Source organism: Ambystoma mexicanum, chromosome 2p, assembly GCF_040938575.1.
Source record: "Ambystoma mexicanum isolate Mex_15411 chromosome 2p, UKY_AmexF1_1, whole genome shotgun sequence".
NCBI lineage: Eukaryota > Metazoa > Chordata > Amphibia > Caudata > Ambystomatidae > Ambystoma > Ambystoma mexicanum.
The window spans coordinates 1,423,647,542-1,423,665,510 of NC_090923.1; the positions used below are offsets into that span (position 1 = coordinate 1,423,647,542).

At 49.1% G+C, this 17,969-nt stretch overlaps 1 protein-coding gene across 5 annotated transcripts in view; it reads left to right on the forward strand.

Moving 5' to 3' along the window:
• Positions 1-17,969, forward strand: part of LOC138567577 (uncharacterized) — a 464,209-nt gene that overhangs the window by 418,167 nt on the left and 28,073 nt on the right. For all 5 annotated transcript variants that reach the window (XM_069645944.1, XM_069645947.1, XM_069645946.1 and 2 more), the window contains one exon: positions 6,351-6,467. In XM_069645944.1, the coding sequence (XP_069502045.1) occupies positions 6,351-6,467 (117 nt within the window). The remainder of the gene's footprint in view (positions 1-6,350; positions 6,468-17,969) is intronic.

Consider the following 17,969-nt stretch of genomic DNA (forward strand, 5'->3'; position numbering starts at 1 on the left):
GGGTGGTCTGCGCCCCCAGTGGATTTTCTGCAGGATGACCTGACGGATATCCTTGACCAAGGTCCACCAACTGACTCGGTACTGCCATTCCATATGGCCTTGCAAAGAAGGGTGGCAGCAGCTTGGACTGCTCCGTAGAGTTTCCCGGCAGTGAGCAAGTCTTTGCCGGAGAAATATCGTCCAGCCAGTAGCGACCCCAGCTACTTGACTATGCACCCCACTCGAGAGTTTGGTGGTGCAGGCGGCTACGGCCCCAGCAAAACAGGCGGCGTATCCTACCATCCCTCCTGATAGAGAAAACAAACGTTTTGATGCCTGGGTGAAGAAAGTGTTTTCTTCAGGGGGTACGGCTTTACAGGCAACCAACTCTGTGTGTGCCTTAGCACGTTTCGCTCATACTCTGTGGAATTGTGTCTCTTTGGCGGCTGAACGTATTCCCAAAGGGGAGGAACGGGATGGCTTTCTTGTTCTTGTTCAGGATGGCAAGGATGCCATGTGTGAATCCATTCGGTCGGGTCTGGACATGGCAGATTGCGTCAGCCGGTCCACACCGTAATGAGCAGATTTACGTGGTATGCGGAAGTCGGGGTTTGCTCCTGATGTACAAGCCCGGCTTCTCAACATGCCCTTTGATGCTGACGAGAGCCTTGAGAGGTTGCAGACCTCCAAAGCTGCAGCGAAATCGTTGAGCGCTGCAGTTTGTCAACCTCTGCCTTCTCGTCCTAGGGGACAGCAATGGAGGGGAGGTTTCTTTCGATATTACTCATCCTTTGGTATATCGAGAGGAGCTGCAAGTCAAAGGGGACACCGTAGGAGTACCAGAGGTGGAAAGCAAGGTACTCGAGGTGCCAAGGCCGCTCGGGCAGTTGCCTCTTTACCCTCAGGCAATGCCGCAGCCGCTTCAGCTCAGTCATGAGGCCATGCCCCATGGTTTGCCGGTTGGGGGAAGGCTGGCGCAGCATCTTGTAGAATGGCGTGCCATTACTTCAGATGTGTGGGTTCTGGAGATCATAGCCCACAGCTACTGTCTTCCTTTCCGGTAGAGGCCTCACGACAATCCACCAGGGAATTTCTCTTTGAAGAGTCCGGATCCACTCCTTGCGCAGGAAATCAAAGCCCTGCTGGAGAAAGGCGCCATAGAAATGGTGCCTGTAGCGGAGAGAAACAAGGGATGGCATTCCCCTTATTTTTTGATTTCAAAGAAAGACAGAGGATTGAGACCCATCATGGACTTGCGTGGTTTGAACAAGCTCCTCAGGAAGGACAAGTTCAAGATGGTTACTCTCTCTCAAGTCCTCCAGGCCCTTCAACTTCAGGACTGGTTGGTGTCTCTCGACCTCAAGGACGCTTACTTTCATGTGCTGATCCATCCCAAGCACAAGAAGTACCTGAGGTTCGCGGTTGGCGACTCGCACTTTCAGTTTCGGGTCCTGCCATTCGGATTGACCTCCACTCGAGGGTTTTCACCAAGCTCATGGTGCTGGTGGCAGCGTATCTCAGTAAAGGGGGGGATTCACGTCTACCCCTACCTGGATGATTGGTTGATCAGGGAGCGCTCTCCCGAGAAAGTCCTGGATCATCTGTCAGTCACCTGCCACTCCCTTCACAAGCTGGGCTTCTCCCTCAACTTAAAGAAGTCCCACTTGACGCCAACCCAGCGGCTCCAGTACATCGGAGCAGTGCTAGACACATCCCTGGGGCAGCGTTTCCCTCCCCAGGTGAGGGCTCATCACATTCAGCAGATGGTGCACAAGTTTCAACATGCCCAGAGTCTCCCAGTGTTCAAGTCTTGAGGTTGCTTGGCCTCATGGCATCCTGCATTCTTCTGGTGCCAGAGGCCAGGTTGCGGATGAGATCTCTGCAATGGGCTCTCAAGATGCAGTGGTCACAGTCCTCCGCAGGATGTCGGACCCCGTTCAGGTGCCGCTCTCGGTCGCCCAGGACCTTCTGTGGTGGGCCGTCGAAGGCAATCTGATGAGGGGGGCTCCATTTTGGCTACCCTGGCCAGAGGTGACGATCGTGACGGATGCATCCCTTGCGGGATGGGGAGCTCATGCCAATGAGTTGACAGTCAGCGGTCGTTGGTCTTCGTCGGAGTCCAGACTCCATATCAATCTGTTGGAGCTGAGGGCTGTCAGGCTTGCCCTGAAGGCTTTTCTGCCGACTGTGCGAGGGAAGAATGTCCTGATTCTGACAGACAACACAGTGGCCATGCACTACCTCAACAAAAAGGGGAGGCAGGGTCACTTCCTCTGTGCGGGGAGGCGATGCAGCTCTGGTTCTGGGCCATCCAGCAGGAAATTTCGATCTCGGCAGTTCATCTGGCTGGAGACGAAAACGAGATGGCGGACGCTCTGAGCAGGCAGAGCGCGCTCTCTCATGAGTGGGAGCTGGCTCAGGAGATTCTCCTGGAGATCTTTGCCCTTTGGGGGACCCCACAAGTGGATCTCTTCGCCTCCAGTGTCAAACGGAAGTGCGAAAGGTTCTGCTCGCGGGATTTTCCTCCAAGAGGAGCCTTAGGGGACGCGTTCGTGGTGGAGTGGTCCTTCCCACTGCTGTACGCGTTTCCGCCAATCCCCGTCATCCCGCAAGTGCTGCAGAGGGTCGGTTCCCGGATGATCCTCATTGCTCTGGCATGGGCCCGGAGAACGTGGTACCCGGACCTTCTCAACTTGTCCATCTGCCCTCCACGTCGTCTTCCCTACCGAGACGATCTGCTCTCACTGGAGGGGGGTCAGGTTCTCCATCCAGAGGTCAGATCCCTCAACCTTCACCCTTGGCTTCTGAAAGGTTGAGGTAAAAGGATTGGGACCTCCCTGAAGACGTGATGCAGGTGTTGCTTTCGGCTAGACGGCCTGAAACAAAGTCCCTGTACCGTTGCCGCTGGAGAAAGTTCTGCGACTGGTGCAGGGTTAAGAATGTGGATCCTTTTTTCATGTGACGTTCCTGTGGTTCTGTCTTTTTTGCTTTCTTTAGCCCACAAGGGCCTGCAAGTGGGTACCATTAAAGGTTACCTGGTGGCGCTGTCCATATTTAAGCGCTCGTCTGAGGAGTGCTCTTATTTCAAAATTCCTTTAATTTCTCAGTTTCTGAAAGGGCTCACTAATGTGTTTCCACCATCACCTTTCCAGGTGCCCGGTTGGGATTTGAACCTTGTTCTAAAATTCCTAATGGGTGCTCCATTTGAGCCTTTAGATTCCTGTCCTTTAAGACTGTTAACCCTTAAAACTGTATTTTTAGTTGCGGTTACTTCCGCTCGCAGAGTGAGTGAGTTGCAGGCACTTTCTGTTAATCCACCCTTCACCGTGTTTCCTAAGGACAGGGTTGTCCTTAGAGTCCGACCTTCGTTTCTTCCGAAAGTTGTATCGGAATTTCATTTAAGCCAGAAGGTCATTCTTCCGGCATTCTATCCTCCTCCGCATCCTGGTAAGGACGAGGAGAGGCTCCATAGTTTGGATCCTAGGAGACCTTTAAGTTTTTACATTTCACGTATGTCCCGGGTCAGAGTGGACGATCAGCTCTTTATTGGTTACGCTGGAAGGCGTTTGGGACAAGCTGTTACTAAGCAGACTTTGTCTAGATGGATTATCTTGGCAATTTCTGAATGTTACCGCTTGGCGGGTAAGGACCCTCCGGTAGGCTTACAGGGCCATTCTACTATGGGTATGGCTGCCTCTACTGCCCTGCAGAGGTGTGTTCCTATTCGTAACATCTGTGAAGCAGCCACTTGGGCTTCGGTCCATACTTTTGTAAGACACTACTCCCTAGATTCTATCCATGGGCAGGATCTGGCCTTTGGCAAGGCGGTCCTTTACTGTGCAAATTGATTGGGCATTCTAAATTTCTATATTCTAAATTATTTTCCCTCCTCCGTACGTTGGTACTGCTTTGGTAGTCTTTCATAGATATGGAATACGTCGGAGGACCCAATCCCCTCGAAGAACAAGTTACTCTCTTACCTGTTAATGTTCTTTCAATGGGATGGTCCGACGACGTATTACATATCGCTCCCTCCCTACCTGCCCCGATACAGAATTTCTCATGCGATTGCAGCTTCCATTTCCGCAAGGCTTTTTGTGGTCATACTGGCAGAAGATTGGTGCCACACGTTCTGGGAAAAAACTACAACTGAGGCTATGGGCGTCGTGCATCCTACTTAAACATCCGGTGACGTCGGCTCGACGGAGGCCCTCGAGGACAGCGTATCGACGTCATCGACACAAGACGCAGACGCTGAAAATTTGCCGAAGCAGCACAGCTGGGGTGATTACCTGTCCTAGATTTGGAATACGTCGTCGGACCATCCCATCGAAAGAACGTTACCAGGTAAGAGTAACTTGTTCTTCTGTATTGACCTTGTTCTGATCATGTTCCGCTTGGTGACACCTGGCCTCAGGCTCGCTCGGCCAATGTAGCTACTACCATAGATGGCCACATTGTTTCATTTCACACAGAGAAAGTGGACTCCTTCAGAATGTGTAATGTAAGACTCCTACCTACGGCCTCTATGCCAGGAAGCATGAATAGTGTCTGATTAAAAATGGCAATTCATTGGGCTACTTTCCATGGCTCTTTGTTGCCATCATCATCATCTGAGGTACACCGGGCTAAAATGGTCTCATCACTGGCTTTGGAAAAATGGGATAAAGTTTGAAACTTCGCCCTGAGAGGTGTAAGTTTGGTCTTCACGCACATTACACAGAATAGCACCCTTAATGAGCACATATGAGGACACTCCTTGGGACATGGTTGATAAACCCTTCAGGACAGGCAAAAATATCTGTGGGGAGGGCTCACTTCAGAGGTTTATGCTCGGGGCTTTCACCCTAAACAGGGCTTCTGATGCCTGGAGAGCAGAGTGAAGTTGCCAGAAAATCCAAGAGACCGCGCCACCGGAGCAATAAGGGACACTGGAGATGTCACCATGAGATCTATGGAAGGTTCTGTGAGAGCTAAAAACGACATACTGATGTTTGGAGAGGAGAACTGTGTGCAGTCAGTAGCCAGAGAAGACAATGTCACGAGAAGTCCTTGAACAGACCCGAGAGAGAGGGAATGAGAGGAAATATGTCGTAAAAGCCAAGTGGAAATGAGACCCTAGTGGTAAGAGTACCCAAGTTTGGCCTTGCACTGTAAATTGGGAAATATAGTCAATGTAACGTGGAGTCCAGCAAAGGCAGAGAGGTGGAATGTTTAGACATTGAATTCTGGGCATTGTAGTCGAAGTACCAAATTCTCTAAGAAAAGCTCTGCGGGGCGAGATGTGCGGCTGCACTGTGGGAAATGCAGTCATGGTACAAAAGTGTCCCAGAGTGTGTGGCAGAATTAAAGCTCACATACTCAATTCTGGAGATGAAGTACTGAATTATTTATAGGGGCTTTTGCAAGCTGAGATTGGTTAGGATTTGTAAACCGTGCATCTTGCAAATGAAAAGACATTCCCAAAGAGACAAGAGAAGTTAATGTTCCTAAACACCATCCTGACAATATTTGAAATAAAATTCCCATTGGAAAACAAACTAAAAGGATGGTCAAAGTAAATATAAGCAGTTTCTGTGCTTCTTTCGCCAATTTACCACATGTCGTGCACTTTACATTATTCTAAACTTTCCTCGCTTTTTTGTTTGAATTGCCAGTACAATTACAACAACATATGGCATTGTGCATTATTAGTACATAATAAACATTTAACCCTGCTCACAGGGTCTACAGACAATGTACTGCAACTGCGTAAGCAAATCTACATCTGGGCCAATCTAATGTATTTTCAATAAATGCTGCAATGCCATTACAAGAGACAAACACGTCAACCCTTGAAGTCCCTGCACCGTGTTTAAATCACCCAATATTTTAAACTGAAATCTCAAATTTAAGTGATCTTAACATTTTCTTAAACTTGGCTTGCCGTTTCCACCCATAGTATCCACATACAATAAATAGTGCTGCCCATTTGAATACATCCCTGTCCTTTGGTGGGCTTCTACAACAGGATATTAATCTCCTGCCTCCTTAACCGTGCTTGAAGGACACACTGCACATGTCAATCTTTTCCACACTTAACCAACTGCACTTCACTGTCTCTCTCCTATTCCATCTCCTTAATCCATCACATTGCTTTTCATTTTATGTAAACAGGGGTTCAAAAGCTCCAACTAACTCTGGTTATTCCTCTGCGAAGAACGTTGTAAGGGTTGGAGGCTTAGACTGCGGTTGGGTTAATGATGTTTATGTACTGCTCTGCTCTGTTGCATGTCTTTTTGCTGAATAGAAAAAAATCATTTATGAACCAATGATGCAAATGACTCCATGAAACTTCCAAGTTGTTTTACCAGGCTTTTTCCATTGATCAGAAATAGTAATCCACAGACCTGAGAATGCAATAAAAGGTGAAGACGAGGATGATCCAGGTGGAGCACAGCAGCTGATCCCAACAGGAGGAGAAAGTGGTCCTGTCAGCCACAGCACAGGTGAGAATGGGAAGAAGCTGAATATGAAGCAAAAACGCTCATGGACCTAATATAATTAGGGGGGCACACAGAGCATGATGTATTTATTTGTATAATTATTCATTCCAAGTGGGGATAATTCTGAGATTTACCATGATGTGTTCTCCTATAGGTATAGTCGTGGGTGGCACAATATCTTAAACAAGCTTTAATAAAATAATGCCATGTCAGTGCCTGTTAAAGCAAGGCTGTGTGCAGAGTGGTTCAGTGAATTAAATGCTGTGAAGATGGATGGCTAAAGGTTTCCTGTTTGCCTTAGTAGGGACATCAAAATATGCCAGCAGCCAGGCCACAGGAGCATTGTGTGGGCTGTTAGGGACCATTCTAACCATTGTCCTGTAGACCTCTTCCCAAAAGGATGGTATGTGCTTACAATTCCAAACCATGTGCATATAATAAGTAGGGTCAGCCTTACAACGCGGGCATGCAGCCTATCTCTTGGGGTTGTATTTTTGAAGTTGGGCAGGGCAGTGGTAGGTCTGATGAAGACATTTGAACTGTATTAAACGATACATAGAGTTCAGGGATATCCTCTGGTTCATTTTGCCAATTATCTGCCATTGCAATTCTGTAGAGGGCGTCTCTGCGGACCCCTCCCATCGTCCCTTAAATGACATCCGGGGGACTGGCCGAAGGGTTTTAATCAGTTTATATAGGCCAGAAACCATTGCAGTAAGTTTGGGGGGGTTAGTCAAAAACTGGGCCAATGGCTAGGGGGCGGGTGCCACAGGGAATTCATTCCACATCACACCGGGGAGTCTCCCACAGCCTGAAATATAACAGCATGGAGACGGCATTCCAGGAGCCACGGTCCTTGATGGAGTCCCATTGAATGAATCTGCCCTCATGAACCACGTCCCCCAGTGAGTGGATTGGCAATTTCTCAAATTGTGTTTTGAAGATACCTTCATGTGTGAGTCCTAAACCTTGAACACAGAACGTTGCAAAGTCAGTGTGGTAGTTACACCCCATGTCAGCCCCAGAGCAGGCCTAGTCCCACTCTCAGCGCGTAACGTCAATTACTGTATCTCTCCCTTTGTTACCCATCTGGGCGTGCCCCAAAGCATGCTCTTAAGGTCATCAGGCCAAGCAACAGCCTTTTCAAGCCTAATGTGGGATGTGGGGTAATTCCGTGGAGGGGTACCACCACTATATGGCATACTGGATCTGGGAGACAGGAAAGTACACAAACAGATCCGGGTAGTCCCGGCCCCCAGGGATCAGTGGAACGTTGTTAACTTTATATAGCATTTTAGGGTCCACAACCATCTTGGCCAGAGCTAGCCGTGCAGCTTGGGACAGCAGGAGGTGGATACAGAGGCCCAGCTTGCGCTCCAAACAGCTCAAGGGTGGCCAGGTAATTGTCTTCAAATAGTCTAGATGGTGATGTAGACACCATAATACCCAGATACCTCATTCCCTCTGGGCACCATCTAAAGTCTGTTTCCGATATCCGTTGGGCCTATCGTTGAGGTGAGGGGCAATATCTTGGATTTAGACCGGTTGATTCGTAGTCCCGAAAATCCCCTGAATATAGAAATTTCCTGCACTAACGGCTGCAAGTTTTGTCTGGGGTTTTTGACATACAAAAGCATGTTGTCTGCATAAAGGAAGATAGTTGAAATATGTGAGTAGATCTTAACACCCCATGTGAGTGGAATTCGCTAATGGCGCATGCAAGAGTCTTGACCGTTAAGGCAAAGAGGATGGGGGAGAGGGGGCACCCCTGTCTCGTACTTCTGGAGGGGAAAATACTACCTGAAGTCAGCTGATTAGTAGATATCATAGTCCGTGGGGAGGTGTATAGCAATCAAATCCACTGTATATAGTGGATTCCAAGACGGGATCTACATAGGATTTCAAAGAGAAAAGGCCATTCAACAGAGTCGAAGGCCTTCTCAGTGTCGAGTGCCGCAACCACGATAGGGACTTCACCTTTCATATAAGTCATCAGGGAGAACAACCTTTGTAAATTGTTTTGCGTGGATCCGCCAGGGATAAACCCGGCCTGGTCAGGGAGTACCAGGGCGTTCATATGAGAGAGGAGTCTATTGGCAAGTATTTTAGCAAGAATTCTATTGTCCGTATTGATCAACTAGAGGGGCGTGTATAAAGCACAGCAGCGGGAGTCTTTATTAGGTTTTAACCGTAATGTAACTATGGCCGTCCTAGTGGATTCGGGGAGGAGACCCGCAGACATGGATAATTCATACATGCGTCAAAGGTGGGGAGCCATAATGCTGGCATATTCTTTGTAGAACTCTGCAGATTTACTTTCCTGTCCGGGTGCCTTGCTTCTTGGGAGCTCCTGGATTAGTTTACGGATCTCTTCCTCAGAGGGAGGTTGATTCAACAGGTCCGCCTGTGCCGGTCAATCCACCCAAGGGCCGCCTGGTCAAGGTAGGATCCAATTTCCTCCTTGGAGACCGTTAATTGGTATGAATATAGTTGATTAAAATTGTCTCGGAATACATCATTGATATCGTTGGATGCTCGTACAGAGTTCCCGTTTGGGCCATTCACCTCCAATATCCCCCCATGGCTCCTTTCCTTGGGATCGCCCAGGCGAGGGTACGGCTGGATCCATCACCCTCCACATATTTTGTCAAAACCGGATCCCCCAAATATCTGTCCTCTGTATTCGCCTTCTCCAGGTGCTAGAGTTATTTCCCCTATAGAAGTTATTTGACCTCTGGGTACCCACTCAGTGTTTGTCTCACTTGCAGATCTTTAATTTCCTTTTCTAAGAGCTGCAGGTTCGCTCTTAGCGATTTAAGAATGCCTCCCTCTCTTGAGCTACACCAGACTCTTATGTACTTACGTACACCTTAAAGGCTTCCCAGATTGTTCTATAGTCAGGGACAGAATCAAAGTTAAGCTGAAAGTATTCTTGAATGTCCCCCAGGAACCCCTCTCAGAACACAACATCCTCCATGGTACGAGGGCGGAAGCGCCATCGGAAGGTATGCTGCGCCGCATTAGTAGTAGCAATAGTTGCCAGGACTGGGGAATGGTCGGAAAGGGTCCTAGGCAGCATCCTGGAGAGCTGTGCCATACACACCAGGGGAGAGATCAATATGATATAATCTATCCTGGAGGCATTGCCATGGGCTCCCAAATAGAATGAGAACTCCCTGGTGTCAGGGTGCATAAAACTCCATACATCTACCAGATCAAATGTTTTAGCAATATCTCCCCAAGTAGTGGCTGCCCTGGATACTGTCGTCTGCGCCATAGTTAAGCGGTCCAAGTCAAGGGACAACGATATGTTGAAGTCCCCGACCCATGCTATTTCGTATGTAGGGAATTTGTGAATTATAGCAGCACAGTTCTGGTAAAAGTAAGCTGTATCAATATTTAGAGCCTATATGTTAATAAAAAAACATTTTCACCACCAGGCATTCGCCAGCTAGAAAGATATAGCGTCCTTCCTCATCACATATCCTGTCGTGCAAGCAACATTTTAGTGACTGATGTATATATATTGTGACCCCTCTGGATTGTGATGAGTAGGAGGATCCATATCTATGCACCCCCCAGCCTCTAGCCAGAGGGAGTGTTCCGTCCCTGGGGAGGTGAGTTTCTTGTAAACAGAGCACCTTAATCTTATGTAGCTTTGCTTGATTAATCGCCAGACAACATTTCTTCCCATTAGTGACCCCCCATATATTCCAGGACATTATATTTAGGGATTCACCCCTTGTGGTTCAGGTGACTCAGGTCGGAAGGTGTGGGGACCGGGCACCCCGTCAGGCCAGACACCCTCCCAGTGTGTCATACTCAAGCAAGTATCACCACCCTGTATCATACATTTCCGAATTTGGTAACTGCAGTCATGTAAGCACCGTAAACCCAAAACATCAACCCCCCTACGCCAGAAACACAAACATACTGGCATATTACCCCCCAGTTAAAACCCAACCAACAGTGAACAAGACTCAGTGGCTGTGCCAATGGGAAACTGGCTGTGGCTGCATAGCTAGGGGGGCCAGCAACTAAGTTATAAATCCTCTGCCGTGGAGTAAGCATGGTCCCTCTCAAAACCACAGGTGCGAGGGGAGACGTGTATAGTACCGTGTCTAACTAGGTGAGATGTCGACCCCGAAGAAGTGGTTGAGATGAGAGGCCTCTCCTGAGGGGCAGATCGCAATGCAACAAGAGGAGCGAGTACTGGATTAGCTAGTGATTAGAGTCTCTTGGGGATTCAGTAGGATCCGTCAGCTCAGTGGCAAAGTGGTCAGTTGAGGCAGGGCTTGTGCAAAACCATGTTTTCCCATTGTGGACTATCCGGTACTTAGCAGGGAAAAGCATAGCGTACCAGACACCTTTCTTCCTGAGTTTATTTTTAACCACCTGAAATGATTTCCTTTGCTCCTGTACTTGTGGGCTGAAGTCAGGAAATAGTCGGGTGATTGCAGAGCCATATCGAACGTCACCTTTATCTCCTGCGGACCTGAGAATAGTGTGTGTGTCCCTGTAATTAAGTTTCTGAGGCTTGTGGAATCTGCTTAGGTCACATGCTGTGCATAGGCCGACATCTAATGGAAGCTGCGGAGTATTAGTTTGTTTTTCGAAACTCGAAAATGGGCGTCGACACAGGGCGTGCCAGTAATACTATCCCTAGTGTGCCGTCCACTGTACCCAAGATCCCTCACGCGTCTAGGATCCTTAGATTGTTTTTTTCCGCCATACTGGTCGGAAGCATTTTGCGGAGTCCCCTGGCCTTAGCCATACTTTTGCTAAAATATCGATAAATTTACATCCTTTCCCAACCCCAACGTCGAACTTCGACACTCGGCGCCGGATTGGAGAAGAATTCGACCGTCGGCTGCTGCACAACGGATTTGGGCCTCGGAAGGCTTCTGGCCTCGGCCCTGGCCTTGGAAGGCCTCTGGCCTCGGCCCTGCAAGTAGGGAGAGTGGGGGGTTGGACATACTCTACACTCTTGGTATATAGGTACATCTTGTACATTTCCTACACTTACCAGCCCGCTGCCTCAAGGTGCGTATGGAGGGTACCCCTTTTCAATTCTGCCCCAAGTGCAATCGCAAATACCCTTGGGTCGACAGGCACGCCACGTGCAATCTCTGCTTGCCGAGGGACCACCCCGAGGCGAACTGCAGAGCGTGTAGTAGGTTTAAACCTAAGACACTTAAGGACCGTTCGACGAAGCGTTGGGCCCACCACGCCAGGCAGGCGGCCATGGCAGCAGAGGGCGCCTTCAGCGATGGCAGCGACGCCGTGCTTTCGGACGGCAAGGGCATTACGGCTTCTAAAGACAGCCGAGCGCAAGTCCCCGACCTCGGAAGGTCGTCCGACAGGGCGGCTATGGGGAAGACCCCCGGCGACACAAGCGCTTCACACACCACTCACACAAAACACACAAAGTCCAACCGAGACTCGACGACGTCGAGTTCTCGGAAAGAGGCACATAGAGAACGGTCCGAATCGGTGTCCTATGGGCGTTCTCGATCGAGATTGCCGCATGACTCCAGGCAATCATCCACTCTTGCCAAGAGTGCCTCGCTCCCTAAGCTAACGGAAGTTCGATCGTCGGAGGACGAAGATGACTTCCACCCCCAGGCCGCTCTCCAGGAGTCGGAGCCCGCAGACAAGATCAGTGAGGCCCCACGTTCGAAGGAAAGGGACTCTACCCCCGATCCTCGACCCCAGGCGTCGAAAACCTCCGGAACCACAAAGGGACAGGGAAAACACTCTTCCACTCACGGGAAGGGGGGGGAAACAGCAGAAGAAGCAGCCACTGCACTCTTCCACACCTGTAAAACACTCCTCTCCTCTTAAACAGACAGACAAGCCCAAGTCTACTGCTATTTCTAAAACCAGCAAGTCTACTCAGGATAAGTCTCCTAGACTTTCTGAGAGAGTCATTCCCAGTTCCAAAGAATGGTCGAGTGATGACATAGATAGGGTCATGTCAAGGATGTCTTCTTTGGCTGACTTTTATGACAAAAATCCAGACCATTTCCTTTCATATAATCCACAAGGGTCTACACCCTCAGGCTCTAAGGATCCTATCCCCCGAGTAAGAAGCCCCGGTTTGAGACACCTATAAGGTCTTCGGACCCCTTCGAGGTACAACCATACTCGCGGCCATACTCACAGTATCAAGGAGAGACTTCCTTTGGTGAGGACCAAGAATTTGGCATGGTAGAAGAGCAAACCGGGACGGGCTACTATGGGGATGATGAGGACCAAGAAGAGGAAGAGGAAGACCCTGAAACCTACAGAGTAGATTCCCGGTTACCGACTCCCCTGTCGATAACCAACCCCTCCTGAACGAGGTTTCGCACGAGCAGCAGAACATTTCCATACTGACACCCACGGTGTCGAGGAGGAGAGGGACTTCGCCGAGGAGTTAGTGGCAGAAAGGAGGCCTGTTGCCCAGACCATCCCTATCCTTAAGTCTATTCAGCGAAGAATAGACCCGTCCCTGGTGAACCCGAACCTCACCAGAGCAGTCAATCCCAGGGTTGAAAAACTTTTCAGGGCAGCCCAGTCTGACCCTCTCTATATAAGAGGACATCTGAAGCCAGACTCCCTAGTTGTCACTAACACTTGTAAGAGGGCTGGAACACCCTTGTCATCGTCCGAAGCTCCTCCAGACAAGGAGAGCAAAAACTATATGGTTTCGGCAGGAAAGTTGCCTCAACGTCCGCCTATCAGGCAAGGATTGCAAACTCTACCACCCTGTTGGCCAGCTACAACTGCCATCAGTGGGAAGAAGTCGCGGCACTCTTAGTCTCTGCACCAGAACCCTTAAAGGGCCAGTTAGCACGAATTTCAGCAGAGGGTAGAGCCGTGTCTGGTTGCATTTTAAAAGCAACTTTTGACGCCGCGGACAACGCAGGCAGATTGATAGCAGAAGGTTCTGTTATCAAGAGACATGCGTGGTTACGGCAGTCTGGTTTTAAGGCAGAAACCCAGGCATCATTGTTGGACAAACCGGTGGAAGCCGATCTGTTTGGTAAGGCGGTCGAGGACGCGCTGAAGAATGCCAAGGACGAATATGAGACACTCAAGTCCCTTGGCCAACTAACCAATAAACCCCCTAACCAGAGAGGGAATGGAAATTTTCATCGCCCACGCAGCCGAAATTCCCAGAGAGGATCAAACTATTCCCAGGGGCAGGGTACACAGTGGAGTAACAACAGCCAACAGTCTACCCAGGGTTACGGCAGGAGTAATAGGAGAGGTCGTGGTAAAGGCAGAGGCAGCCCCAGCAAGGGAGGCGGCACGCCTCCACCAAAGCAGTGACGCTCAGTTCAGGGTCCCTTCTCACGCAACCCCAGTAGGGGGACGCATTTCCAACTTCACCCAGGCTTGGGAAGGGATCACATCAGACAGATGGGTGCTGTCAACAGTATCCGCAGGGTACTGTATAGAACTACTGCAGCGTCCCCGGAACCATCCTCCACGACAAAGAGTACACTCTTTAGAACATCAGAAGATTCTCCTCGAGGAGATCGCCAATCTGCTAGCAAAGGACGCGATAGAACTCGTCCCGGGACACCAGGTAAACAAGGGTATTTATTCAACTTACTTCCTTGTGCCAAAAAAAGATTTGACAATGCGCCCAGTATTGGAGTTACAGCCTGCCAACAAGTATGTCAAGCCCCAAATGTTTAGTATGACTACGCTACAAGAGGTAATCCCCCTCCTAAAAAAGGGGGATTACATGGCAACCTTGGATATGAAAGATGCCTATTTTCATATTTCCATGTTCCCAGCGCACAGAAGGTACTTGCGCTTCAAAGTGGACAGTCGGCACTACCATTTCAAGGTACTGCCCTTCGGGATAGCTTCGGCACCAAGGGTATTCACCAAGGTACTGGCGGTGGCGGCTGCACACCTACGCAGGGAGGCAATCCCGGTGTACCCTTATCTGGACGACTGGCTCATAACGGGGGAAACACCACTAATTTGCAGGACAAACATTCAAAGGACTATCGACCTCCTCCACGAATTAGGCTTCTCAATCAACGAGAAAAAGTCAAGCCTGGTGTCAAGCACCTCCAAACAGTTTCTAGGAGCAATCCTAGATACTCGAGAGGGGTTGACATTTCCTTCAGAGGAAAGAATTCGGAATATACTACTGCAAATTCCGCAATATCAGTCCGGTCACCAAATAACGGTACGCAAAGCAATGCGTTTGCTGGGCATGATGGCGTCATGTATTTACCTGGTCCCCCACGCGCGCCTGCACATGCGTCCCATGCAGGAATGGTTGGCGAAACAGTGGTCTCAGGCAAGTGGTCAGTGGGACGATCTAGTGGTCGTTTCGCCAACACTGGTACAAAGCCTTCACTGGTGGACAAGAGAGAATCTTGCACAAGGGAAACCCTTTTACGATCCCGAAGTACAGGCAGTAGTCACTACCGATGCATGCCTGACGGGGTGGGGAGCTCACCATCTCCACCACACAACTCAGGGTCTCTGGTCTACCTCAGTGGCCAAGAACCACATCAACCTGCTAGAGCTTCTGGCAGTATTCAGAGCGCTTCAAGCGTTCGAGCCCTACCTACTAAACCTGTCAGTGCAAATCCGGACGGACAGCACGACAGCCATGTTCTACCATGTTCTACCTGAACAAGCAAGGAGGGACTCGTTCGCTAAATCTGTCCAAGCTTGCCCAGAAAATCTGGATATGGGCACTCAGAAGGAACATCTTCCTGTCATCACAACATGTTCCAGGGGAGCTCAATTCCCTAGCGGATGCTCTGAGCCCAAATGTCACCAGTTCAGGTACGTTTTTAAAAGACTGCAGTGGCCAGTGGTGGTGCTTCAAAAGTGTTCAAAGGTTAGATCAAGTTTCAGTAAAGTTCAGATAATCACTCAACTCAATTCAACTCATGAGGATAGACCTAGGGACAGATCATTAACCCATGTTCCACCACCAAAGGCCAGGTCAGAGTGAGTTTGAGTCAGGACCTCACGCTGAAAATACCCTAGGGAGACAGCCGGGGGGGAAAGCAACAAGATTGTACACTTACCTCCCTCCCTCAGGATGTTCGAGAATCCACTTGTGTAGGTTCCAGACTTCATTCTAGGTTCTCTGTTCTATTCTTGTTCCCACCGTGAGGATCGTCTAGACAGAAGGATACTTTGTTTCTTGGGATTTAATTGTGGTCGGTTACAGTGTACAGAAATCTGTTCCGGACATCTTCCAGTTGAAGACCCAAACAAAGACACAGGGCTACGTCTGCGGGAGAGGTGGTCATGGGACGCCTCGGGGTCACTAAGGAGACCGGATCCAATGAAGATCAACACAGTCAGGCACCGACAGGCGATAGTACAGCAGCAGACACAAGCAGCCCCAGCCACAGCTTCCCTTGGAGTGAGACGACTGAAAATGAAGGAGTAGGTAACTTGAGGCACAAGCTGGAGATCTGCAAAGTTCAATGGTTCTCCTCGGAATGGCGATGGCTGCATTGAGGCAGGGATCGAGACTTGTTATTCCCACTTGTCCTGGGGTCGAAGGACCAACAAAGTTCTTCTTGAGGTCAGGCAGAGAAGCAGGGATTCTCTGGGCTATCACTAGAGTCAATGCTTGTCCGCTGCAGGGGTCCTCATCAGCAGGCTGCTCTTCTTCGCAGAATTGTTGGCTCCAATGGTGACCTGATGAATGGTTGCAGGAACCCTCCTTTTATCCAAGATTCAGGCTGAAAGCAAGCCCACAAATGTTAAGTATCTACACATTGAAACAGCCAGGGGTTGTCCAATCATGGACAAACACTTGTCATCCCATGTGCCCATCGACTAATTTTCAGGCAACAGAGGTTGCAGATTGGGGCTAGACAGTCCCAGCTCTTTCCTCTGGCTCGCACACACAAAACCCCTTTGCCCGCAAAAGCAGCAGCTTTCCCATGGAAAATGGATTTCCATATATGACATTTCCTGACCTGGGCAGGCAGGAAGAAGGCTAAAGAACAATATGGCCAAAGAAAAAGCATGAAATCTTGTGGCATGGCCATCTGTGGGTACTAGCCACCTTTAGTAGCCATTTGTGGTGCATTCAAAAGTAAAATAACACAAACAAATTTAAATATCACAGCTGCCTCCAGCTTGTCTTGGGCACATATGAAAAGTAACCAAAAAGCCATTATATTAAAGGTTATAAGTATACAAAGTATTCTAACTGCACATCACTGTAAGGTTATGTGTGCAATGGTAAAAATACAAGAATGCATAAAGAGAGACATTGGGCATCATTACGAATCCAGCGGTAGCTGTGCCGATGCTAGCGGCGGGTTTTCTCCGGACTGGTAACATTTTACCGGCACCTAGCTTCTCGGTGCCACCGGGACATTACAAGTGCCGGCGGACCAGGAAGCTGTCGTGCCGAAAAACGTAAGTCCTCATTCCCATGGAGTAGCATAGGACTCCATGGGAATGGGTTCACTGAAGCATCGGCACCGTTACTAACTGAAAAATAAAATGAAATTTACATTGTATTGATGAAATACTGCCAAACACAGGCACTAATTCTGCCAAACATAAATGCTGTTACCTTAACCCAGGAGATGGCGGTTAATGCAGCAATTTGATGGAAATTAAGCTATCAATGCATCCATTAGGCCCTGAAAGTGTCTCTAAGGCCCACACCTTCCCCAAACACACTTCCAAACATGCTGCCGCTACCATTAGCGAACTGCAAGCTCTTGAATTTCCTGCTGTACATTGAACTGCACAGGCATGCACAGTAGCAACACCACAGAATACTACCTTCACAAAGGCAGAGGAGATGCTGTGAAAGGAGATCACCCATTCCCTGGGTCAGGCTACTCCCTCGGCACTTAATGACAGGCAGCTAATAACCCTCTACCGTCTTAACCGGGAGACAGCTGAGCGTAACAGGAGGATTTAGAAAGCAGGATAAACATAAGAACCGCCATCCCAGCACTGGTGAAGCGTGTGCCGCCACAGCACATTTTTTGCACCAGGCAATTTGCAGCATACTGGGGGCATGCTGCTTTTCAAATCAATAGGGCTTGGTCAAGTGCTGGATGCCCACCACCCCTGCAGATGTAAATGCGACCAATGGGCAGCTCTATGCAGCTGCCCACTTTCCCAATGTCACTGCAGCTATGGACTGTACACACATGTTGCAAAATGTTTCCTTTTTGCTGCTTTCTCCTCTCATAGATGTCTGTGGGACACCCTTTCTTTTTGCTATTATCCGCTTTTTGGAGGCAAGTAAAGCTGTCAGCTTTACTTCCCTTGGTTTCTGGTGGCTTTCATGGGGAAACTAATCAGTCCTTAAGACTAATCAGTGCTGGGAGACCCTGTTTACTCATTAGGACAGTTTTTTTTAAAGTCCTACCAATACTTCATGAAAACCATATCTGAGGCAGGACATAAGCTCCACTCTTAGTATAAGGCTGTACCACCTGAGAATGTGGTAGCATGGACAGAGCAGCCGGGCTTATCTTAGGAGGGAGAGAG